The 25,860-nt window shown below is 37.0% G+C and overlaps 1 protein-coding gene across 2 annotated transcripts in view; it reads right to left on the bottom strand.

Moving 5' to 3' along the window:
• The window catches only part of DHX36 (DEAH-box helicase 36), a 58,235-nt gene that overhangs the window by 11,515 nt on the left and 20,860 nt on the right, over positions 1-25,860 (bottom strand). The window contains exons 7-18 of one of the 2 annotated variants that reach the window (XM_067033528.1): positions 25,229-25,303; positions 24,921-25,087; positions 23,285-23,366; positions 21,477-21,578; positions 19,017-19,157; positions 18,630-18,732; positions 18,161-18,248; positions 15,309-15,364; positions 13,765-13,829; positions 12,898-13,041; positions 10,553-10,670; positions 9,444-9,542 (exon numbers count right to left, since the gene is read on the bottom strand). In XM_067033528.1, the coding sequence (XP_066889629.1) occupies positions 9,444-9,542; positions 10,553-10,670; positions 12,898-13,041; positions 13,765-13,829; positions 15,309-15,364; positions 18,161-18,248; positions 18,630-18,732; positions 19,017-19,157; positions 21,477-21,578; positions 23,285-23,366; positions 24,921-25,087; positions 25,229-25,303 (1,240 nt within the window). The remainder of the gene's footprint in view (positions 1-9,443; positions 9,543-10,552; positions 10,671-12,897; positions 13,042-13,764; positions 13,830-15,308; positions 15,365-18,160; positions 18,249-18,629; positions 18,733-19,016; positions 19,158-21,476; positions 21,579-23,284; positions 23,367-24,920; positions 25,088-25,228; positions 25,304-25,860) is intronic. The other variant, XM_059063635.2, reaches the window with a different exon arrangement.

Here is a 25,860-nt window from a genome sequence, read left to right as displayed (position 1 = left end):
CTGGGAGCCTGTGCAGCCCTCCACTGCCAGGGTCCTGGGATCCAGGGACAACTTCCCCGGGAGAACGCATGGCGTGCCTCAGGCTGGTGCAACGTCACACTGGCCTCTGCCGCCGCAGGCTTACCCCGCATCTGTACCCCTCCCTCACCCCGGACTGAGTGCGCCAGAGCCCCCGAATCAGCGGTCCCTTTAACCCTGTCCTGTCTGAGTGAAGAGCAGATGCACTCAGGTAACCTACGCGCAGAGGCGGGGCCAAGTCCAAAGCTGAACCCCTGGAGCTGTGCGAACAAAGAAGAGAAAGGGAAATCTCTCCCAGCAGCCTCAGAAGCAGCGGATTAAAGCTCCACAATCAACTTGACGTACCCTGCATCTGTGGAATACCTGAATAACAACGAATCATCCCAAATTGAGGAGGTGGACTTTGGGAGCAAGATGTATTATTTTTTTTCTTTTTCTCTTTTTGTGAGTGTGTATATGTATGCTTCTGTGTGAGATTTTGTCTGTATAGCTTTGCTTTCACCATTTGTCCTAAGGTTCTGACTGTCCCCCTTTTTTTTTTACTTCTTAAAATTTTTCTTCTTAATAATTATTTATTTTTGTAAATAACTTTATTTTATTTTATCCTACTTTATTTTAGCCCCTCCCTCCCTCCCTCTCTCTCTTTCTTTCTTTTTCTTCGCCCTTTTATTCCGAGCCATGTGGATTAAAGACTCTTGGTGCTCCAGCCAGGCATCAGGGCTGTGCCTCTGAGGTGGGAGAACCAACTTCAGGACACTGGTCCACAAGAGACCTCCCAGCTCCATGTAATATCAAATGGTGAAAATATCCCAGAGATCTCCATGTCAACACCAAGACCCAGCTTCACTCAAAGACCAGCAAGCTACAGTGCTGGACACCTTATGCCAAACAACTAGCAAGACAGGAACACAGCCCCATCCATTAGCAGAGAGGCTGCCTAAAATCATAGTAAGGCTACAGACACACCAAAACACACCACCAGACGTGGACCTGCCCACCAAAATGACAAGATCTAACCTCATCCACCAGAACACAGGCACTAGTCCCCTCAACGAGGAAACCAACTCAACCCACTGAACCAACCTTAGCCACTGGGGACAGACACCAAAAACAACGGGAACTACAAACCTGAAGCCTGCAAAAAGGAGAAGCCAAACACAGAAAGATAAGCAAAATGAAAAGACAAAAAACCACACAGCAGATGAAGGAGCAAGACAAAAACCCACCAGACCTAATAAATGAAGAGGAAATAGGCAGTCTACCTGAAAAAGAATTCAGAATAATGATAGTAAAGATGATCCAAAATCTTAGAAATAGAATAGACAAAATGCAAGAAATATTTAACAAGGATCTAGAAAAACTAAAGAGGAAGCAAGCAACGATGAACAACACAATAAATGAAATGAAAAATACTCTAGATGGGATCAACAGCAGAATAACTGAGGTAGAACGGATAAGTGACCTGGAAGATAAATTAGTGGAAATAACTACTGCAGAGCAGAATAAAGAAAAAAGAATGAAAAGAACTGAGGACAGTCTCAAGAGACCTCTGGGACAACATTAAACACACCAACATTCAAATTATAGGGGTCCCAGAAGAAGAAGAGAAAAAGAAAGGGACTGAGAAAATATTTGAAGAGATTATAGTGGAAAACTTCCCTCATATGGGAAAGGAAATAGTTAATCAAGTCCAGGAAGCACAGAAAGTCCCATAAAGGATAAATTCAAGGAAAAACACGCCAAGACACATATTAATCAAACTATCAAAAATTAAATACAAAGAAACATATTAAAAGCAGCAAGGGAAAAACAACAAATAACACACAAGGGAATCCCCATAAGGTTAACAGCTGATCTTTCAGCAGAAACTCTGCAAGCCAGAAGGGAGTGGCAGGACATATTTAAAGTGATGAAGGAGAAAAACCTACAACCAAGATGATTCTACCCAGCAAGGATCTCATTCAGATTTGATGGAGAAATTAAAACCTTTACAGACAAGCAAAAGCTGAGAGTTCAGCACCACCAAACCAGCTTTACAACAAATGCTAAAGAAACTTCCCTAGGCAAGAAACACAAGAGAAGGAAAAGACCTATAAGAACAAACCCGAAACAATTAAGTAAATGGTAATAGGAACATACAAATTGATAATTACCTTAAATGTAAATGGATTAAATGCTCCCACCAAACGACACAGACTGGCTGAATGGATACAAAAACAAGACCCATATATATGCTGTCTACAAGAGACCCACTTCAAACCTAGGGACACATACAGACTGAATGGGAGGGGATGGAAAAAGATATTCCATGCAAATGGAAATCAGAAGAAAGCTGGAGTAGCAATTCTCATATTAGCCAAAACAGACTTTAAAATAAGGACTATTACAAGAGACAGAGAAGGACACTACATAATGAGCAAGGGATCGATCCATGAAGAAGATATAACAATTGTAAACATTTATGCACCCAACATAGGAGCACATCAATACATAAGGCAAATACTAACAGCCATAAAAGGGGAAATCGACAGTAACACAATCATAGTCGGGAACTTTAACACCCCACTTTCACCAATGGACAGATCATCCAAAATGAAAATAAATAAGGAAACACAAGCTTTAAATGATACATTAAACAAGATGGACTTAATTGATATTTATAGGACATTCCATCCCAAAGCAACAGAATACACATTTTTCTCAAGTGCTCATGGAACATTCTGCAGGATAGATCATACCTTGGGTCATAAATCCAGCCTTGGGAAATTTAAGAAAATTGAAATTGTATCAAGTATCTTTTCCGACCACAACGCTATGAGACTAGATATCAATTACAGGAAAAGATCTGTAAAAATTACAAACACATGGAGGCTAAACAATACACTACTTAATAACGAAGTGATCACTGAAAAAAATCAAAGACAAAATCACACAATACCTAGAAACAAATGACAATGGAGACACAATGACCCAAAACCTATGGGATGCAGCAAAAGCAGTCCTAAGAGGGAAGTTTATAGCAATACAGTCCTACCTTAAGAAACAGGAAACATTTCAAATAAACAACCTAAACTTGCACCTAAAGAAATAAGAGAAAGAAGAACAAAAAACCCCAAATTTAGCAGAAGGAAAGAAATCATAAAGATCAGATCAGAAATAAATGAAAAAGTAAAGAAGGAAACGATAACAAAGATCAATAAAACTAAAAGCCGGTTCTTTGAGAAGATAAAATGGATAAACCATAGGCCAGACTCATCAAGAAAAAAAGGGAGAAGACTCAAATCAATAGAATTAGAAATGAAAAAGAAGTAACAACAGACACTACAGAAATACAAAAGTTTATGAGATTACTACACGCAACTCTATGCCAATAAAATGGACAACCTGGAAGAAATGGACAAATTCTTAAAAATGCACAACCTGCCGAGACTGAACCAGGAACAAATAGAAAATGTGAACAGACCAATCACAAGCACTGAAATTGAAACTGTGATTAAAAATCTTCCAACAAACAAAAGCCCAGGACCAGATGGCTTCACAGGCGAATTCTATCAAACATTTAGAGAAGAGCTAACACCTATCCTTCTCAAACTCTTTCAAAAGATAGCAGAGGGAGGAACACTCCCAAACTCATCCTATGAGGCCACCATCACCATGATACCAAAACCAGACAATGACGTCACAAAGAAAGAAAACTAAAGGCCAGTATCACTGATGAACATAGACGCAAAAATCCTCAACAAAATACTAGCAAACAGAATCCAACAGCACATTAAAAAGGATCATATACCATGAGCAGGTGGGGTTTAGTCCAGGAATGCAAGGATTCTTCAATATACGCAAATCAATCAACGTGACACACCATATCAACAAACTGAAGGAGAAAAACCATATGATCATCTAAACAGATGCAGAGAAAGCTTTTGACAAAATTCAACACCCATTTATGATAAAAACCTGCAGAAAGTAGGCACAGAGGGAACTTTCCTCAACATAATAAAGGCCATATATGACAAACCCACGGCCAACATCGTCCTCAATGGTGAAAAACTGAAAACATTTCCACTAAGATCAGGAACAAGACAAGGTTGCCCACTCTCACCACTCTTATTCAACATAGTTTTGGAAGTTCTAGCCACAGCAATCAGAGAAGCAAAAGAAATAAAAGGAATCCAAATCAGAGAAGAAGTAAAGCTGTCACTGTTTGCACAGGACATGATACTACACATAGAGAATCTTAAAGATGCTACCAGAAAACTAGTTGAGCTAATCAATGAATTTGGTAAAGTAGCAGGATACAAAATTAATGCACAGAAATCTCTGGCATTTTTATACAGTAATGATGAAAAATCTGAGAGAGAAATTAAGAAAACACTCCCATTTCCCACTGCAACAAAATGAATACAATATCTAGGAATAAACGTACCTAAGGAGACAAAAGACCTATATGCAGAAAATTATAAGACACTGAGGAAAGAAATTAAAGATGATACAAATAGATGGACAGATATACCATGTTCTTGGATTGGAAGAATCAACATTGTGAAAATAACTCTACTGCCTAAAGCAATCTACAGATTCAAGGCAATCCCTATCAAACTACAAATGGCATTTTTTACAGAACTAGAACAAAAAATTTCACAATTTGTATGGAAACACAAAAGAACCCGAACAGCCAAAGCAATCTCAAGAATGAAAAATGAAGCTGGAGGAATCAGGCTCCCTGACTTCAGACTATACTACAAAGCTACAATAATCAAGACAGTAATGGTACTGGCACAAAAACAGAAATATAGATCAATGGAACAGGATAGAAAGCCCAGACATAAACCCACACACATAAGGTCACCTTATCTTTGATAAAGGAGGCAAGAACATACAGTGAAAAAAGACAGCCTCTTCAATAAGTGGTGCTGGGAAAACTGGACAGGTACATGTAAAAGTATGAAATTAGAACACTCCCTAACACCATACACAAAAATAAATTCAAAATGGGTTAAAGACCTAAATGTAAGGCCAGACACTATCGAACTCTTAGGGGAAAACATAGGCAGAACACTCTATGACATACATCACAGCAAGAACCTTTTTGACCAACCTCCTAGACAAATGGAAATAAAAACAAAAATAAACAAATGGGACCTAATGAAACTTAAAAGCTTTTGCACAGCAAAGGATACTATAAACAAGACGAAAAGACAACCCTCAGAATGGGAGAAAATATTTGCAAATGAAGCAACTGACTGAGGATTAATCTCCAAAATTTACAACCAGCTCATGCAGCTCAATAACAAAAAAAACAAACAACCCCATCCAAAAATGGAAAGAAGACCTAAATAGACGTTTCTCCAAAGAAGATATACAGATTGCCAACAAACACATGAAAGAATACTCAACATCATTAACCATTAGAGAAATGCAAATGGAAACTACAAAAAGGTATCACCTAACACCAGTGAGAATGGCCATCATCAAAAACTCTAGAAACAATAAATGCTGGAGAGGGTGTGGAGAAAAGGGAACCCTCTTGCACTGTTGGTGGGAATGTAAATTGATACAGCCACTATGGAGAACAGTATGGAGGTTCCTTCAAAAACTACAAATAGAACTACCATACAATGCAGCAATCCCACTACTGGGCATATACCCTGAGAAAACCGTAATTCAAAAAGAGTCATGTACCAAAATGTTCACTGCAGCTCTATTTACAATAACCAGGACATGGAAGCAACCGAAGTGTCCATCAACAGATGAATGGATAAAGAAGGTGTGGTACACATATACAATGAAATATTACTCAGCCATAAAACGAAACAAAATTGAGTTATTTGTAGTGAGGTGGATGGACCTGGAGTTTGTCATACAGAGTGAAGTAAGTCAGAAGGAGAAAAACAAATTCTGTACGCTAACACATATATATGGAATCTATGAAAAAAAATGTCATGAAGAGCCTAGGTGTAGGATGGGAATAAAACACAGACCTACTAGAGCATGGACTTGAGGATATGGGGAGGGGGAAGGGTAAGCTGGGACGAAGTGAGAGAGTGGCATGGGCATATATACGCTATCAAACGTAGGGTGGATAGCTAGTGGGAAGCAGCTGCATGGCACAGGGATATCAGCTAGGTGGTTTGTGACCACCTAGAGGGGTGGGATAGGGAGGGTAGGAGGGAGACGCTAGAGGGAAGACATATGGGAACATATGTATAACTGATTCACTTTGTTGTAAAGCAGAAACTAACACACCACTGTAAAGCAATCATACTCCAAATAAAGATGTTTAAAAAAAAAAAAAAAGAACGCACACTATCATACCACTTCTGCTCAACACTGTACTAAGGATTCTGGACAACAGCTGGAAAGGAATAAATAAAATTGCAATTATTTATAGATGTGACTGTGTACTCAAAAATCTACATATAGTTATCAGAGTAAGTGGGTTTCATAGCATTGATGAATACAAGGTCAATATTCAAAACCAATTTGATTTCTGTATATCAGACTCACAAGAAAATGGAAAATTTTGAAGTTTGAATATAATCCAAAAATACCACAAACCAAGATATAATTTTTTTAAAAAGTTCTATAATACACAGAAAATGCTAAAACACCAAGAGAATAACTAACTAAATCAATGGGACAGATCATGTCGCTTGGTAAGACTCAATATAGTAATTAAGGCAGTGTGACACCAGCTCAAGATAGAAATGTACACCAACAGAATAAAGGAGAGCTTACAGACAAATAAATCCACAGACACCTGATCTATGACTATGGCTGCAGAACAAAGAGGAAAAGGATGAACTTTTCTATAAATGGTTTCGGTCAACTGCTCTACATGTCTAAAATCTTTGATTCCTACCTTACCTACACACACACACACACACACACACACACACACACACACACACACACACATCCATTGCAGATGAATTATACAGCTAAGTGTGAAAAAGAAAACAAAGTTAAAACAATATATCCTCATGACTCCAGGGTAGAGAATAACTTACTAAAGGACAAGAAGCAGTAACAGTAAAGAAAACGACTGATACATCTGACCACATTAAAATTAGGAATTTCAGTTTATCAAACCACTGTTAAAAAGTGCAAAGGTAAAAATACATACATGTGCAATACACAGCTGACAAGAGGCTCAGATCAAGAGTACACAAAAAGTATACAATGACCTCTTACGATGTAAAAGAAAAACAGGCATCAATAATTTATAAATGAGACTATCCAGATGGGCAGTGAGCATAAAAAGCTGCCTACAAATTCAACAGTAGTCATGGTAATGCAAACTAAAGCCACAAAACTACTACGTACCTATCAACATGCTTAGAATAAAAGACTACAGGTTGGTGGTGCTATAGAGCTGAGAATGCTTACCTACCACTGACACTGGGAGGAGTGTAAGTAGTTCGACAACTTCGGGAAATGGCTGGGCATTACCTACCAAAGTTAATCACACACATACGTTATGACTCAGCGAATTCACTCAAGCGTACACCCACGAGAAATACTTAAACACGTGCAACCAAGAAACAATAAATATTGAAGAGCAGTCATACCAGCACTCTATGTAACTGCCTCAAATTGGAAATAACAAAAATGCCTTTCAGTAGTCATATAATAAAACATAGTAAAGAAATGAAAATGAATGAACTATAGCTAAAAGCAATAATGCACACAAATCTCACAATGTTCAGTGAAAGAATCCAGAACCCCGTTCCCCCTGCAAAAAACAAAACCCCCCGCATCCTGTGTGAGTTCATGTAAACTTCACAAAAGGCCAAGTTAAACTGAGCTCTTTATAGAGATATATACTGGTATGGTAAAACCATCACGAAAAACAAGCAAGAGATTACCATTAAAGTCATGATAGAGGTTATTTTTGAGCCTGAGAGTAGAGTAATTGGGCGAGGGTAGGAAGTTGGTTTTTAGGATACTGGAAATGTTCTTAACTTCTTGACATGAATAAAAATAAGAGTGTTCACTTTGTGATAAACCATTAAGCTGAACATTTTTGTTTTGCTCTTTTACCCTGGATGGGAATGCTGTATTGCACAACAAGAAGTTTTTTTCAAAATGTAGGCTTCAGACCCTACTGTTGGCAAGGGTTTTCCAAGCCTTTTCACAATTTCGTTGCCTACAAATGGCTAAGTAAAGACTGGTTCTTAAATTCAGTTGGGAGAGAGGAAGTCACCCCACTCTGGCTTCAGACTCCAGCCGTCCTCTGGCTGTCTGTCTCTACCACAAATAATACATTGATTCTCTGATCACCACGTAGCCTTCTACTGCTGTTCTATTCGATAAAAGTCTGGAGGGGAAGAGAGGTCAGGAGTAAAACCGCACTGCTCTGTAAAATACCAGTAACCTCACTAAATCTAATTCAAATTCCAACAAAGATGGTCAGATAAGTTACAATGCTTTTCATTTACACAACTTAATACTCACATTAAGAGCTTATTTTTACATGGACCAAATTCTCAAATTTATCTACATGGATGGGCACGAATAAATTGGAAATACATAAAATACATCTTCAGCATCCTCTAACCCAGTACTAATCAACAGAACTTGCAGCACTGACAGAAATGTCTATTTCTGCACTGATTATGTGGTAGCCACTAGCCATTATGTGCCTACTGAACATCTAAAATGTGCAAGTGTGACCAAGATATTGAATTTGTAATTTAATTCAAAATTTAAATTTAAACAGTCACCTGTGGCTAGTGGCTACTGTGTTGGACAGCACAGCTCTATTCTTTCTCTCCACTTTGGGTATTAACTCACTCACTAATTCTCTCCAGTCCTGTGCTGCTTCTCAACATGGTCTCGTGCAGGGATGGCTACCGACTAAGTGGTCACTTGACTAAGACACTGAAACTAGTTCCTCAAAACACTAACTTCATAAAAGAAACGAAGGAAAGAAGCTGTAAGAAGAAAATGATAGGTAGGGGGAGGGGATATTTTGGAGAAAAGCCACCTGCTAGTATTCCTTCAAAAATAGAAGAGCTGCCTTTAGAAAATGTTCATACTGTCATTAAATTACCTGGATTTGACAAAAGCTCTAAAAACATTATGGTAATCAGAAAGAGTAGAATAAGCAACCAAATTCATTTCTAGAATACAAATGAAGAGGACCAATAATTGAAAGATTTCAAAATTTTATGTAATTTAAAATCAGGCCTATAATGAAAAAACTTGTGTGGAAAGAGCCCAGTGTAAGAAAACTCACAAAGGTATCACTTTATAACTTTCTAACTTGTATTTCATACTCCAAGCCGAATAGCCAAAGAGGGAATCAATCCGGCACTGCACATTCACCGGCCTACCTGGCCATAAGGAAAGTAAATTTTATAAAGAGCTGGCGTACTGACTTTAACACGCTGAGTCACAGTTTTTTAAAAAATCAAGCTCACCAGTTCCACCAGGTGTTTTATGGACAATAACACGGCTTCATTCGATGGTGGATCCATTAGCCTACTCAGAAAGTAAGCAATCCCGCCTAGCCTTAAAATCTGGGGAGAGACAAACATAATGAAACATATATCATATACTGACATTAACACTTTAATCCTGCCTGTGTCACTGACTCAAAATAAAGCATCAAACCTATACACGGTTTTCAAGTTATTTTACCAGAATAAGTAAAAATTATATTTGTGATTCTATAAAAACATGTTTAAAGGCCAACATACTACTTTCTAACACCCACCAACTCTATTAATGAGAAAAGTAGCTGGTTAAAATCTCAACAAACAAGCTGATTACCAATTACCTTCAAAATAAGGCAGCTAATTTTATCAAAATACATTAAGATACTGAAAAAATGGTAAGTAGTCTATAATGAGGGATCTTAAGATATAATGAGGGATCTTAAGATAGCTAACAATTACTGAACACTTACTATATGCCAGGCACTGCTCTAAGAATTTTATATGAAGTTAATTTAAATAACCTGCCCAATGTAACAGAACCAGCTTGCCACAGGATGATTTGGGACTCAAACCCAGTAGTCTGGATCCAGAGCAGTATGTAATTAAAAGCTGTTTAGTCAATATCTGGTCAAACCTTTAAAAAAATATAATTTACAGCTGACCTTTTTTGAACTGCATGGGTCCACTTACATAGATTTTTTTTCCCAATAAATACAGTACTTGCATTTTTATTTTACAGATTTTTAAATTAACTAAGCATGGGGAAAGGTTTGTGTTCAGTTAGAGGTCACAATATGTAGAATCAAAAGAACTAGGGTTTGAGTCCTGATTCTACCCAAACTGTTTCAACTAACCACCCTTGGGTGAGTCATTTATCAGTTCCTTTGGTTTTGAGGCAGAAAAGGCAGCAAGTGGATTTTTGGCAACCCTCATCCCCCACGCTGTTCAAGGATCAACCGTACTAACACACAGAGAGAAAGACAAATGCACGCTAAGAGTTCTTTCTGGCAGATTAGTACACTACTTTCCTCTATAAAAGATGCTGAAAACTAGAACCCTATTTACTTTCTTAACTCTCCCAGCTGATTTACCTTTATTTGTAAACAAAGTTCTTCCAAAGGCGTTCTCAAAATTTCTGGCAGTTGATAGTCATCTAGAAGGCTTGCTCTGAGGCCATTATACAGGTGATAGCAATGACCAGGTTGAACTCTTTAAAAAAAGGGGGCGGGGGGTGTATTGTCAGTGACTGTTTAGAACTCCAGAGAAAAAGACTAGGCAGGGGAAATAGTCAACATTTCTGTCAAGCCACACCGTAACTAATGTATTATTTCATCTTTATTAATCACATATTCCTGCTCCCGAACCCATTGTGAACAAGCTTAAATCCGTCAACCTTAAGTCCTAGCTCTAAAAGATACAGGCCTGCCTCCCCTACCAATAATGCGGTTCCCTGCTTCTATCTTACAGATTCCAGACTTCTACTCTCAATAACAGCAGTATACGTAGGTTAATCTCTTTGGGCCTTGTGAGCATTTTACGTAACAAATCCTGGTATGATGTTAACCTGTCTATATTATTTTAAAAGCTTTTAGGTATGTGCTATTTATTGAGTTCTCAGAGGGATGTTGGAAATGGTTATTCTTTGCATCTAGTGACCTGAATGATACTATTCTTTGTACAATGTTAAGGACAGATATGAAGAGGTTAATGAATTCATTCATCTTCAAGCATTATAAAATATTTCTGTAGGCGCTTGCTGTTAAAGGAGGGGGAGGGCCCTTTTCCTATAGGAATAAATTAATTCTAAAAATCTTAGCTATTTCTGTCATGAGTCTACAAAGACCCATTATCTAGTATATTACATGTCTGCAGAAACTAAAAGTAAGAGGGTCTCCACTGAAGACCACGTAGTTAATGTAGTTTGCTCTGGCCTTCAACATAATTATCAATCTAATTAGCTTTGCTAAAGGAATTTATATCTGGAGAGCCCACAAGGGACTATTTTCCATTTGAATTAAACACTGTGTGTGTATATATATGTATAACTGAATCAGTTTGCTGTACACCAGAAAATAACACATCACTGTAAACCAACTATACTTCAATTAGGGAAAAAAAAACAACCCACTGTAATTCCACAGTTAACCTTCACCAGGATAGTGGGGATGAAGAATTAGATAAAATGTAATACTTCATTTACTCTTTTTCCATAATTGTTTTCATGGATCAAATCTAAGGCCTAGTGTGTTTACTATTCATTTATAAAAGTGTGCCAAAACCCATTCACCACAGTGAATACTTTTGGAATCAGTATCCAGTAGTGACAGGTCTGCACGGGCAAACTCCAATCCTGCTAGGTCCCCAATCAAGGTATGCCCTGGTTAAGTGATTAGAAGGCACACTTCGTGAATTAAGCCGTGACTGTGCTCAACAGCACCAACTGCATAATCTAATAAACTACCTGGAATCAAGTTACACTGGGATAATCAGCAAAGATCACAGCAAGCGAGTCAGAGCTTTAAAGATATAGTACCAACTTAAAGGACTGATAAAATGGTCTGTAAAATTTTCTTTCAACTCCCCTTTCCTTACTTAAGGCAGTATTTGAAGATTAATAGGAATCTTTTTACTCTACGTGTAAGAGGCAAAATAAAAACTCTCTTCTAAAACTCCAGACGTGATTCTACTACTCATATGAGTAACGGTGTAAACATAATGTGAAGTATGCATTACAACAAATAATAAGTGCAATTATTTGTGTTAAAGGCAAATCTTTTCTCCTACCATTAAACAGAGATATTTCTATTTCTTCTGCTATCACATGAGTGCGGAAAAGGTATCTACCCTGTGTTTTCATTGGTAACTTGTGAAAACCAGCACAGCTGTGAAGTATACTGATGAGGAGCCCAGACTGTGGAGCCAGACTGCCTGGCTTCAAATCCTGCCTCTGCTACTTACAAAACTGTGTGACTTTGGACAGATGACTTAATTTCTTTGTACCTTAATTTCTTTACCCTTAAAACAGAGATAATAACCTACACTTCACAGCACTGTGGTAAGGATTAAGCAAGTTAACGTATATAAAGTATCTATGAGATGACCTGACATTCAAATATTATTAATAGCTATCATTATTAGTAACATATGCTTTTTAAAAAGAAACACGATTATAAGTAATATAGCTAATAACATAATATTAATTTTAATTAACCAGACTGAGGAATTAGAGGTAGAAATAATCGTAAAATAGAAAACTTGGTAGATAGTTTTCCCAAAGTAACTATGATTAAAACAACTTTCCCATTTAAAAACGTGCTGCAGTTAGTTTTAAAAAATATGAAAGGTAACTGTCCTAAATATTTTTAAATGCCACCAACACATTTTGCTACACTAAATTTTTTTGTTTTTAAGGCTTCATACAAAGGTCCCATCTTACCTTCCAGCTCGACCTTTCCTTTGTTTAGCATTAGCTTTACTAACCCACTCAGCAGACATTGTACTGATGTTATTCTGTGTGTCAAAGTGTGTCTCCTTTATTTTTCCTCCATCTATTACATAAACTACATCATCTATGGTAATGCTGTTTGGAAAAGAAATATATAAAAAATGTTAAAAACACATGAAAAATACATTAACTGGTAACAGGCCTACAAACAGGGATTTTAAAGCATTTTTTATTGAATCAATTTGATTTTTAGCAGTTCAGGATTTCCACCACTCTTCCCAGTTACCAACATAAGGGGGATCAAGCACCAAATCACAGGCAGCATCAGCAGCTTTAGTGGCAGCACATAGGGCCAATCTTACAGATCATGTGCTAAATTCTTATTTGCCTACAGCCAAACTTCACAGCTTGCCTGAGGGCTTTTGTACGTAGCTTTATGAGCCCTCCAGTTCCATGATTTAATATCAGTTTCCACAGAACAATCCGTTGCAGCAACCATATTGGTATAATAGTACCTCCAAGGGAATACAATACATTTTAAATGCTGTATATAACTAATTACCAAACTACCAAACAATTCTACTCCCAACCAGAAACACTGACCTCAGTTCCCATGCTTCTTTAGGAAAGTGTTAAAACAACCACTTAATAGACTATTTCTAAAGAGGCTAGAACATTAGTATATGTTGGAAAAAACCCCACAAAACCTATGTTCACTACCATAACTAAATTAAAATAGCTTTACTTTTAAGAAATTACAAAGTATTTTGTAGAAGAAAAAGATTAAAGTACGTTAATAATTTATGGGGCTCAAAACTAATGTAATCATCAGTAGTTGGTAATTAAAACAATTTTTACCTAGTCTCTGCGATGTTGGTAGCAATTACTATTTTCCGAACACCAGGAGGGGTTCTTTTAAATACCTGTAAGAATAAATACATCAAAATCCCAAAAGTAAACTAATTTCTGATACCTCATTCTTGCAAATAGAGGAATTACTTCAGGTACTGTTCATTTTTAGCAATTCTGTGTTCACTGACATAGGCATCTAATATTTATAGATATATTTATATGGTATACATCATCTTCAGTACCACAGAATTCCATTTTGGTAAACCAAACTGAATCTCCCACAGATGTCAGACCCTTACCACAAACAAGATTTCAAATGAAATGTGATAATTTAAATATAGACATAATTTGAATTTATAGGTATTTAAGTAGTATATAAATTGCTAACTATATTTAGATATGATAATTTAAAATTTGTTTTTTAACAAATGCTGGAGAGTATAAACGTCTTATTGTATAGTCAAACTTTTAAGGGACAGGGACAGAAGTTTCAAGATAAGGATTATGAATTACCCAAAACTATAAAGGTAAGATCACCAACCAACCAGGCAGATACCCTATCATCAGAATGAATGTCAGCTGGCTGTGCCACTGTATACTAGCTTTTTGACTGGACTGGATTAAAAAAAAAAATCCCCCTCACATGGCGAATCCTACAATGTCATGACAGCACGTACCACCTTGGCCGAAAAGCAAAAAAAATGCATAAACTTATCCCCTCGTTTATAAAAGTGACAATCAATAAAGAAAATATTGTTTGCCAGTCTAGTCACATATTCTCTAGCAAAGGACTAAATAATTTATGGTGCGGGTGTCAGAGATGGCAGTACCTCCACACTGGATACAATTTTGTCCAATATTTGGAATCAAAAGTTCTCTTTCTTTCCTCTTCTCTTCCCTCAGGTATGCACTCTGTATCTAATCCAGCTGGCTGAGCCTTACTCAGGACTAAGGTACCAGCAGAAAGTATATTAAAATAAAAAGCTCTCTATTTTCTTACAAGGAGTGGAAAAATGGATCCATCTCATTCTGCCAGGAACTGCAAACACTAGAAAATCACCTTGCCTTTGAGAAAGCAGTGTTCAATCTAACTAAAGAAATCCCTGCATCTGACAGAGCCAAAACATCCAAAACTGTAATAATACATTATTGAAATCTCATGCCTGCAAATGTACTAATTCTGTTAAATCAAAATTTCAAATATCAAGCTGTACATGTCATAGATTATTAATTTCTAGGTTGAGTTATTTTTATTGGTATTCACATACCTTTTTCTTTTATTCAGGAAACCCAAACAAGTTATTGGTAAAACCAATCTTTAAATGTTTCCCTAATGCTGACAAAACTAATTTGATTTGTGGATTACCCTCTCTTATTCAACTTTTTGTGCAATCATTCCTTGAAGACTCATTTGCAAAGGTTCTCAAAGAAGTAATTTTTTATATGGATTACTATTTGAAAATGTGCCTTAAAAAATAAAAGAAAATAAAACCTACAATAAGCAGTCCTTAAAGCCTGCCTCAGTTTGAAAGGTAAATTTAACAACATACCTGTGTCTGGTTAACTGTAGGCATCAGTGAATGTAAAGGTATAATAAGAAACCTGTCTGAAAATTAAAAAGAAAATTAAACTTTAAGACAAATAGTTGCAGAAAAGCTCCATCAAAAAAATATGGAACAGGGACTTCCCTGGTGGCGCAGTGGTTAAGAATCCGCCCGCCAATGCAGGGGACACGAGTTTGAGCCCTGGTCCGGGAAGATCCCACATGCCGTGGAGCAACTAAGCCCATGCACCACAACTACTGAGCCTGCGCTCTAGAGCCTGTGAGCCACAACTACGGAAGGAAGCCCACGTGCCTAGAGCCCGTGCTCTGCAACAAGAGAAGACACCGCAACAAGAAGCCCACATACCGCAACGAAGAGTAGCCCCTGCTCTCCGCAACTAAAGCCCACGCGCAACACGAAGACCCGACGCAGCCAATAAATAAATAAATAAATTTATTTAAAAATATATATATATGGAACAATGAATTCAGATGCTAAGCTACCTGATAATAAGACCAACTTTATTCTTTTTATGTTCATTAATTTTTTTTGTTAATTCTAAATTCCTAAAGAATGCTTTAAAAAGTTGGAGGCTCTCTTTTCAAATTATAGTAAAAAAAAAAAAAAAAATCATTAACTCCATTCCCACCACTCACTGAAGACCAAAGCGTTTTGCTTAATGTGGATAAATATGTTTGTAGACTTTGGGTAATCCTACTTTAATCATACAAAGAATATTTAAAATTTTGAAGCAAATTACTTACTAAATTTCCATGTCCTACTTAAAAATAATGAAATAGCACTGGTTAAATGTAATACATTCCAAAAGTGACCACATTTAAAAAAAAAAATAGGAATATAAGAAGTTTTAACATTCAAAATGAAGTTGCTCAAGCCCATTCATGATTATCAGCCAATAGACAGAAAGTCTGATGTAATACGGTAATGGGAAGGAGAGAATGTTAAGGAAGCAAGGGTAAATTTCAGTTAGATACAGTTACCAAAGCGAAGTGCAACCTGACTTACATCTCCAGCAAGAGTGTCCAAATGACCCCTAGATAGCTGTATTTCCCCCAGATAAAGAACTGTTGCTATTCAAAGGAGATATGGTCCTCCCCCTTAGACTCTCTATGACCCTCCTGAACTTAAAAAGCAGTAAATGCTGTCAAGCAATTGGTATTGCTAAAAAAGAATGCTCTTAATTACATGTCTCTGTGACAAAATATGAAATACATCAACTCTAAATACTTAACTTGAATTGAATCAAGCCTTCAGATATAACTTCGAATTTGCAAGGGAATAGAGGTAAGAGAGGATCAAATGAAATGATACCATAAAGATTCAAGACAGTTCCAGAATGTTGCAGACCTAGTCTTTTCTACTATGGGTAAAGTAAGGGGAGGATGGGAGTGATGTTCTAGAACTAGAGTAAACGATCTATCAGTTTGACTTTTTCTATAGTCTGAGCAAGCTAGCTGTGAAAGACACTTTAGGGGAAAAAATGGGAAAATCTGATTACAGACAAATATCAGATGATGTTAAAGATTAGGTATGTTAAATTTTTGAAAGATTTCCTTAAAAGAAATTAAGCTGGGGGTGCAAGTATAAATTAATACCTCCATCCTTGAGAATAATTCAATTAGAAAGTTAATCAAGTCAATTATAATAATGTATAATGTCACACCCTTTCCTCACTCTCCCCACAATGATCTTCCCTGCATTTTTCTTGGAAAATATATACACACCCATATTTTTTAAAACTAAAAGATCACACAATAGTGTTTATGACGGGGGAAGAAGAGGCCAAAATTGGAAGGTTCAGCCAAGAAAGTATTCCAATTGTTTAAAAACATAATTTGGTTGTATAGTTCAATCACAGCTATACTTTTCCTATAGAGAAAGATTATCAATGACAAGGAAAAGAGAAAGCAGTATTTCATTAGAGAAGAATCATGGTGATCAGATAAAAACATTTTTCTGGCTAGAGAATAAATAATTCTAATTATAAATAATTTTAAATTATTAATAAATTTTAAATTATTAATAATTATAAATAATTTTAATTATAGAGAGGGCATTACCATGATGGGATTTAACAAAGAATAAAAAATATTTTAGCCAATAAAATTAGATCGAAATATTTTTTAGTGTTCTGTAAAAATAAAATGTATCAAAAAGCACTTCAACAGAGTAAGGTTAGGAAGTATATTCAGAACTATAAAATACTAAATAGATTTGCTTTGCTAAAGTTAATGATGACTCCTGAAAAAGCTTTAACCGAATTTCATAGGAGAAAAATGTTCCCATGCATTTCTCTAAGATATAAGAGGTATACCTCTCAAAACATGCTGTTAAACAATCAGAATCACCTAAGGACTTTTTAAAAAAAAATTCAGATGTTCAGGTCACATTCTAATATTTTGGGATCTGGGTATCTGCATTTTAAAGAAGTGCCATGGGTGACTCTGCTGTATAGTCAGCTGAGAAACAGTGGACTAAGGGATAAATTCAAACTTCTTTTCTGCCCAACTAAATGCAGAAGTGAGTGAAAAAACAAAAACTTCAAAGCCAACATCTTAACTTTATGAACTCAATTTTATTAGGCAAATCTAGGAAGAGAGGAAAAATAGTCTCACCATAATACTAAATAAGGAACTTCACTACATACCTACCATCTTCATCTCTGATGTAGAACTCCCAAGAAAAAAAAAAAAAAGAAGAAGAAAAAAATAAGATCCAACGTTTGAAAAAACCCAACCTGGACTAAGACCACCAAGCTCAAATGAAAGAAAATAACCAGGCTAGATATGATTCAAGTACCACTCTTGGAATTACAAAAAAATGCATTTCTATAATACCTGATTTAAACATCACTTGTGACATCAGGAGATCATGTAAAGTGCTGATATTGTCCCAACCTGGTAGAAAGACCAATATTGCACCATCCTATATGGAGGGAAAAGAACCATTACAAAGGATCACATAACAAAATACACTAAGTACAATTCTGTGCACAATTAAGTCTTCATTAAAATTATACTAGCTCAAGATAACTTTAGTTACTAATTATAACTAGAGAATATAAGTTCACTTTTTAAAAATAGGATTTATAATCCAGACATTTCATTTGTTTAGTCTTTCCTTCAAACAGGTCAAATGTCTAAATCTTTTGGTATTTTGAAATTCCTATTTCTGGTGTCAAAAGCCATTTCTTCCATAGGTTATCTTTTTTTAAAGCATTTAAGAAAATTTTCTTTTTTCATGGCCTTGATACAAAAATAAAATTGAAATTATATTTCAATTTTGAAACTTAAAAACAAAACTAACCTCTTCTTCCAAAACAATGTATCGAATAAGGGCAGCAATCAAATTCAGATCAACTTTATCATCATCCATCGTTCCTATAACATCTATAGTGCTTGGAGAATACCTGTCAAAGTCAAATAGAAAGCCGTGAAATACTTGACAGTTTCCTGAAGTTTAACTTGCTATAAAATCTTATAATTAACTCAATCTGCAAATGGGAAAACATAATCAATAAATAGGAAAGAATTACTGGGATTATGATAGTGTTTACAAGTCAAATCAGTATAGTATTCAGCTAGAATATGAGACTTGCAATGCTATCCTTAAATGCGTATAAAATCAAGACAATCCTGCTTTTTGTTTTAGTCATTTAGCCACCGTGTTCACTTTCAAACAAAACAGACTTACCTTTTTCGCAATTCCCTTACATAACCTGGCCAGCGTTCTTTATAGACTGCTTCTTTTTCTTCTTTTTCTTGTCTATTTACATGCCCTTGCATGAAACCCCTCTTAAACTGGGATCTGTGTTCTTTTTGTTCTGGAACATATCTAAAATAAAAACATTCTTAAATAGCTTCACTTTTTTGAAACTCTGGTTTTAGCTAATATTCAATATCTCTTGACTTTTTTACATTTAGAATTTAAAAATTTTAAAGAACATCTTCACTATCCTTTCTAGTGAATGCTAGTTAAATATAAATTTACTGCCAAGTATTAACATATAAAATGACATTTTAGATAAAAAGCATTCTTCTCTATCAGAGCATATAAACCTCTAGATCATCTTCAGCAATAAAAATTTAAAAATAACTAGAGTAACTTCCATCTTTAAGTTTGAATTTGCTTTTAAATCAAAAGTTAACATTAGTAAGTCTAAAATAACAGTTAATGATTGCCTAGAAGACTCAGAGTTTGAATATAGGAGGTTTCCAAACCTGAGTGCACATAAGAATCCCCTGGGGAGTTTGTCAAATAGACTGCTAAATCCTATACTGTGATTTGGATTCAGTAGGTCTGGCTGGGGTCTGCTAATCCAGGACTTTTAATTAGTGCCCCAGGAGATTCAGACAGTGTAGAGATCTACAGACCCATGCTTGAGAACTACTTAGCTCTGCCCAGTCTCACAGACACAGCTAACAGCAGAGTGAGAATCAGCATTCAAATCTCGTGTCAGGCCACTGCTATGCTTTCACTCCACCATGCCGCAGTGACTGCTAAACACAGAGGGCACATCTGCCCAAGAATGTCACCTACCATAAGTGGGTTCTCAGAGGCATGGGAGTAGAGAGGGACAAAGAAAAATGAACCTACAACTTTAACCCCAAAGCCCCTCAGAGTTCAGCTGGAGGAGAGCATCCAGATGGAATGGGGGATTTGGAGCATGGGCTTCGTGAGTCAGACAGAATGGGACTGATGTCCTTGCTCTGCCACTGACTAGCTGTGTGACCTTGGGCAAGGTATAAACCTCTGGTCTTTAGTTTCCTTATTTGAGAGAGTAATATTCTTTTAACAGTATTGTATGAGAATTTTTTTTAAAAAGTGATAAAGCACAGTGCCTGACACATAGCAGACACCCCAAAAGTATTAATCAGTCCCCTTCTCTATTCAGTACCTGTGACCCAGGATTCCCCTAAGTCTTCGATACATATAGAGGCACCAATGTGAGGTAGGGCAACCTGAGACAGAGATTAGTCTAGTCAGCAGGATGGACCCACAGTTGGCTCCCTTCCCAGCAATTCCAAAAACAGAGGTAACCTTTAACCCCCCTCCCCAAGAACCCAATCACAACCCCTCCGTAATACCTCACCTACTTTCTTCCCTAGTTCCCTGTAGCACAGCTCTTCTTCTGGGAAAGGAACAGCTGGAGGCCTCTGCTGAAAACTTCTATCCAATGACCACCCTACTTCACCTCCCCTCTTAGGCTGGCTAAAGAATGACAAGTGCACAGATACCATCCTTTTGCTTCAAGAGACTCCCCTTAGCTACAATTCCTTGTACATTCCCTGCCTTACGGGGACCTTAAGAAAGCAATCCATCTTTATGTAATTTTAGATTACTGATCCCTGGAACTTTGTTTTTACTGTCAAACTGTTGCCTATTATTATCTTAGAAAACTGGCAAATGTGCTAATGGTAGGAAATGGGATACATCATAGAAAGTGGAATTGAGGAGGGAAAGCATACAAATTTATAAGCATTGATGATAAAACCATAGCATGGAAGACTAACACACACTTTCACTTTTATATGTTCCTCCCTGACATACACACTTCCCTCTTTGCTACACTGATTTCACTACTTTCCTGACTTGTCCAGCCTATCCCTGCTTTTATAAACTCATTTCCAATGTACTCTCACTTCCCCAGAACAGGTCAATCACACCTTAGAGTAATAGCTTGTATGTCTCCTTATCTCGATATAAGTTCTGAGGGTGTGTAATGAGTCTTTCACTTGTTTTATGCTCAGATCTTAGTGCACAGTGCAAGCCATAAAGTTTAAAAAATATTTGTTAAATAAAGTCCACTCAAAAGCTGACTTTTCTCCTTGTGAAATATGCAGCAGGATCTTTGTTCTCACATTCCCACTATCACTTCCTGATTTTCTCCTTTAACAAGTAAGCTGTGGAGTCTTGAAAAAAAACCTTCAGCACCAATGTTTCTACATCTGCCCATATAGTTTTCAGATGTTTACTACAGGCCAGGCACTATGCTATGCACTAGTCACAAAGATGAACAGGACAAAATCCTTGACCTTGAAAATTTGAAATCTAGTGCAAGAGGCAAATATAAAAAGATACATTACACGGCAATAAGTGTTGTAAGAGATATGACAGAAGTGCTCTGGGAGTCTTGTTGAGAAGGTAACTCACTCTGTGAGAGGCATCAGAGAAGGCTTAATGGGCAATGAAGCTGGGATTGTTCTTACATAACAGTTTATAGATGAAAAGATGAAGAAGGTGGCAAACGTAGCTCTAAAAGGAGGAAATAGCACGTTAACAAAGCACACAGTCATGAAAGAAAGGGCACAAGCTGGCAGACCGGAGAATAGTACATTTAGGATGGGCAGACCATGGGATGCGTGACGCTAGAAAGAGAGGACAGGGCCAGACTGTAAAAGAGCCGTGGGGTGACAGGCTAAGGAACTGAAACCTGATCCTATGGGGCTGTGCTTTCCCAGCCCTTTCTCATCAAGGAATACTAACATAATTTTGTACGGCTCCTTGAGAAGTCTGCTAGCAGCTAATGAGCAGGGCTGAGGGGATAGATAACGGGCATACCAGCTGAGGTGCTCTGCTACAGGCCATGACAAACCAATAAAGGTTCCTCAATCAGTTTTCAAAAAGAAATCTCGGGCTTCCCTGGTGGCGCAGTGGTTGAGAGTCTGCCTGCCAATGCAGGGGACATGGGTTCGAAACCTGGTCTGGGAAGATCCCACATACCACGGAGCAACTGGGCCCGTGAGCCACAACTACTGACGCTGCGCATCTGGAGCCTGTGCTCCGCAACGAGAGGCCGCGATAGTGAGAGGCCCGCGCACCGCGATGAAGAGTGGCCCCCACTCGCCGCAACTAGAGAAAGCCCTTGCCCATAAACTAAGACCCAACACAGCCATAAATACATAAATAAATAATTTTTTAAAAAAATCTCAAGGGGCATACCCTGGGGGAGAAAGCTCACATGACCAGATTTCTTTGGAAAATAGATGGCAGCGGTTGTAAGAGTGAAGACCGCAGTGCCGAGAGAGGAACTATTTAATTAAGACAGGAGAGATAATAAGGACCTTAAGTAGAAGAAATTAAAATGAGAAGGTATGTGCAAGGAGAAACCTCTCAGGGTTTTTGAGGGGGAGAGTGGGATGGCATATAGAATGACTTAGAGTAGTTTGGTTACTGAGCATGTAAAGCAGTTAACATATCCTGGTACATAACTGCTTGATAAATACCAGCTCTTCTGATTTACAGCTTAGACAACTGGGGGAGGATAACAGGAGTAACCATTATAATAAGGCATACTAAGCAACACAGATTGCTTTAATTTTTTGGTGGAAACATGGTGGGAATCAAATATAAGATCATGATTTTTGTTTGAAAAATGTGGGGTTCAAGAAATCTGTGGTACTGCAATGCTGTTGAGTATAGAGTTAGATAACAAGTTTAGAATTCAGGAAGAGCTTCACTTCTGAAGCTCTAGTTCTGCAAGCTATTGGAAAATAGTTCTGAAAATTCGGAACTATGGTCATGGAAAAAAGATTTAACAGTGAAATCATAAAAGGCTGAGAAAAGTATAAGTGAGAACTCTAGGGGGACATATTTAAAGGGTGGGGAATAAAAGGCAGCAAAAGAGAAGGAATACCAGTTAGGAGAACCAGAAGAGAGGTTCAGCCCTAAAGACAGAGGTTCCCAAACTTTACTGCCCAGGGGTCCTTAAACAATACTGATGCTTGGCTACCAGCCCAGACTCTATAATATCATTAAGGTATGAAGTGTGAATGTGGGTTTTAAGAAGCTCCAGGTCATTTTAATGTGCAACCAAGTTTGGGAATCCCTGATTTAAGGAAAAACAATGTTTTAGAGATGAGTTTGAAACAGTTGTAAGGGTGCGTTTCTGAGACTAAAGTTTGACAAAATGGTGACATGTTAGTACCTTTAATCTCTTTTAGTTCCTATTATTTACTTACCTTATTTTTTCAATTATATCTTCCAAAAGATATTCCACAACCGGAAAAGTAAAACCAGGTATATGTATCATTGGACAGTTACCTATCATGGTAGATAAAACATAAATCTGTACTTGAATGTTCCAAAAAAACCACAACTCAACAGACTGTAAATAGGACAATGACTCCATTAGTTTTAACTTCAGAAAATGGTCCTGACACTTTTACAGCTCTACCTTATTTTTCCATACCTAATTTAATAAAACCAGCAGTCTAGTGTTCACTCAGTACTGATTTACTGTTACCAAACTGTAGACACATCTCACAGTTCTACAGAGTAACCCAGAATACCAAAAAATAGAGTATTTTAAGTTGGATTCAAGACCTATTAAGTCTATTTCTCTTCATCATTAGCCAAGATGGTGCCATCAGAACCTAAGTTTTAGTGAAATCTACATAAGAAACATAACCCCTGTGGTATCCAGAATTAGGGAAAGAAAAAACGGAGTTAAAGCAAGACCTAACCAAATATTAAACTGTTGCTTACTATTTTAGAATCATTAGTTAAAAAATAAGTCTCTTAGTATTGTTATTTAAATGCTATTTAGGTTTTTTGTATCGAACAAAATAAACCATATACACTGTAAACAAAGGCCAACACTGTAGACACAGATCAAAGTTTCTGAGGTGGCACCAAACTTTGTCTCTGACTTGCCTAAGTTTACTCAAAGTTAGTTCTGGATTTCTCATCAAAAAGGACTGAGACAGAGACAAAGACAAAGTATAATATGCTCAACTAATCTCACAAGGCTTTGAGGGTCAACTGGGCTGAATACAAACACATTAAATATAGTTCTATTCTATTTTAATTCCCTCTTCTCCTCCTCACTCCAACAATTTAAGCAGGAAAGACAGTGAGGCATAATTTTAAAAGAATGTACTCTGCAGCTACTCAAATTTAGTTTCCTTTTTTATATTTTGGCCACTCTGTGCAGCTTGTGGGATCTTAGTTCCCTGACCAGGGACTGAACCCGGGCCCCAGAAGTGAAAGCACTGAGTCCTGATGGCTGGACTGCCAGGGAATTCCCTCAAATTTAGTTTCAAATCATCTTGACTCTCTGTTAATTATGCAACCTTGGGTAAGCTACTTAACTACTCTGAGGCTGTTTTCTCATCTGTAAAAATAAGAACAGCACCTACTTCACAAGGCATTATGAGGACTGGTGAAGACATGCCAAATACACTAGCTGGCACATTGAAGGTATTCCATAGTGGTTGCTAGTTATTACTGTTACTAGCAAATTGCCACCCTAGCCTGTGATATTACATAAAAGCCACAGAAGAATCACAAAAAAAGTTTATAGAATTATTCAAATCTGTGGTTTGACTTCACTCATGCCATTAATTATCTGGTGGAAGCACCAAAAGGCTACATGTCTTCAATATAAGAACAAAGATGATGCCAACATTTTTTTAAAAAAACGCCCAATTCTCTGTCAGACTAGAGGGTAGATGAATATTCAAATAAAATGAACTGCTAAACATTTATTTTGACTACTTTGTACCTAGCACTGTATTAGTTTTCTTTAAAAAAAAGTTTCTAAATTCAACGGCTTTGTGATAACTTTCTAAAGTAACAACCATAAATTTTACTCACCAAAATATTCTGAAAATTTCTCAGCATTCAACGTTGCGCTCATCAAAACTATTTTCAGGTCAGGTCGATAATTGAGAAGATCTTTAACAACAGTCATTAAAACATCTGACTGTAGATTTCTCTCGTGGATTTCATCAAGCACGATATGACTAACACTGGACAAATGCCTAAAGCAGAAATGTAAATTTCGTTAACACAAAATTCAAAAACAGAACCATTTTACTTTTATGTAAATTAATAAAATCCAATTTAATAATTACATCTTCTGATAACATTTAACTAAATGTCCTGAGTTGAAACATACTCACGGGTCTGACTGAAGCCACTGAAGGATAATTCCTGTCGTACAATATAAGATAGAACCCTGTTTCCTTGGCAACCGACTGTGAATGGAAGACATGCGTTAATTCTTGGTTTTCTTTACTAATAAATTACTTAAGTACCACAAAAGTTTAAAAGAATATCTTCAATTTTAAAAATGTTTTCTGGGCTTCCCTGGTGGCGCAGTGGTTGAGAGTCCGCCTGCCGATGCAGGGGACGCGGGTTCGTGCCCCGGTCTGGGAAGATCCCACGTGCCGCGGAGCGGCTGGGCCCGTGAGCCATGGCCGCTGAACCTGCGCGTCCGGAGCCTGTGCTCCGCAACGGGAGAGGCCACGACAGTGAGAGGCCCGCGTACCGCAAAAAAATAAAAAAAATAAAAATAAAAAATAAAAAAAAATAAAAAATGTTTTCAGTTTTAATGAAAAACTTCATACTTAAATTTTAACTACTGGAACCCTTACAACGATACAGTAATGAGACATACTAGCTTCAAGTTCATTATACATTATTTCTGTTATGATACAATGTTAATGATTTCTTTTTAAAAGCAAAAGTGCTACCATTCAGAAAAAGACCAAATATTTAGGGAACTAAACTTCTGTTCAGTGATTAGAAAATC

Source organism: Kogia breviceps, chromosome 5, assembly GCF_026419965.1.
Source record: "Kogia breviceps isolate mKogBre1 chromosome 5, mKogBre1 haplotype 1, whole genome shotgun sequence".
Lineage (NCBI taxonomy): Eukaryota > Metazoa > Chordata > Mammalia > Artiodactyla > Physeteridae > Kogia > Kogia breviceps.
This window is presented reverse-complemented; position numbering and strand designations above follow the sequence as displayed.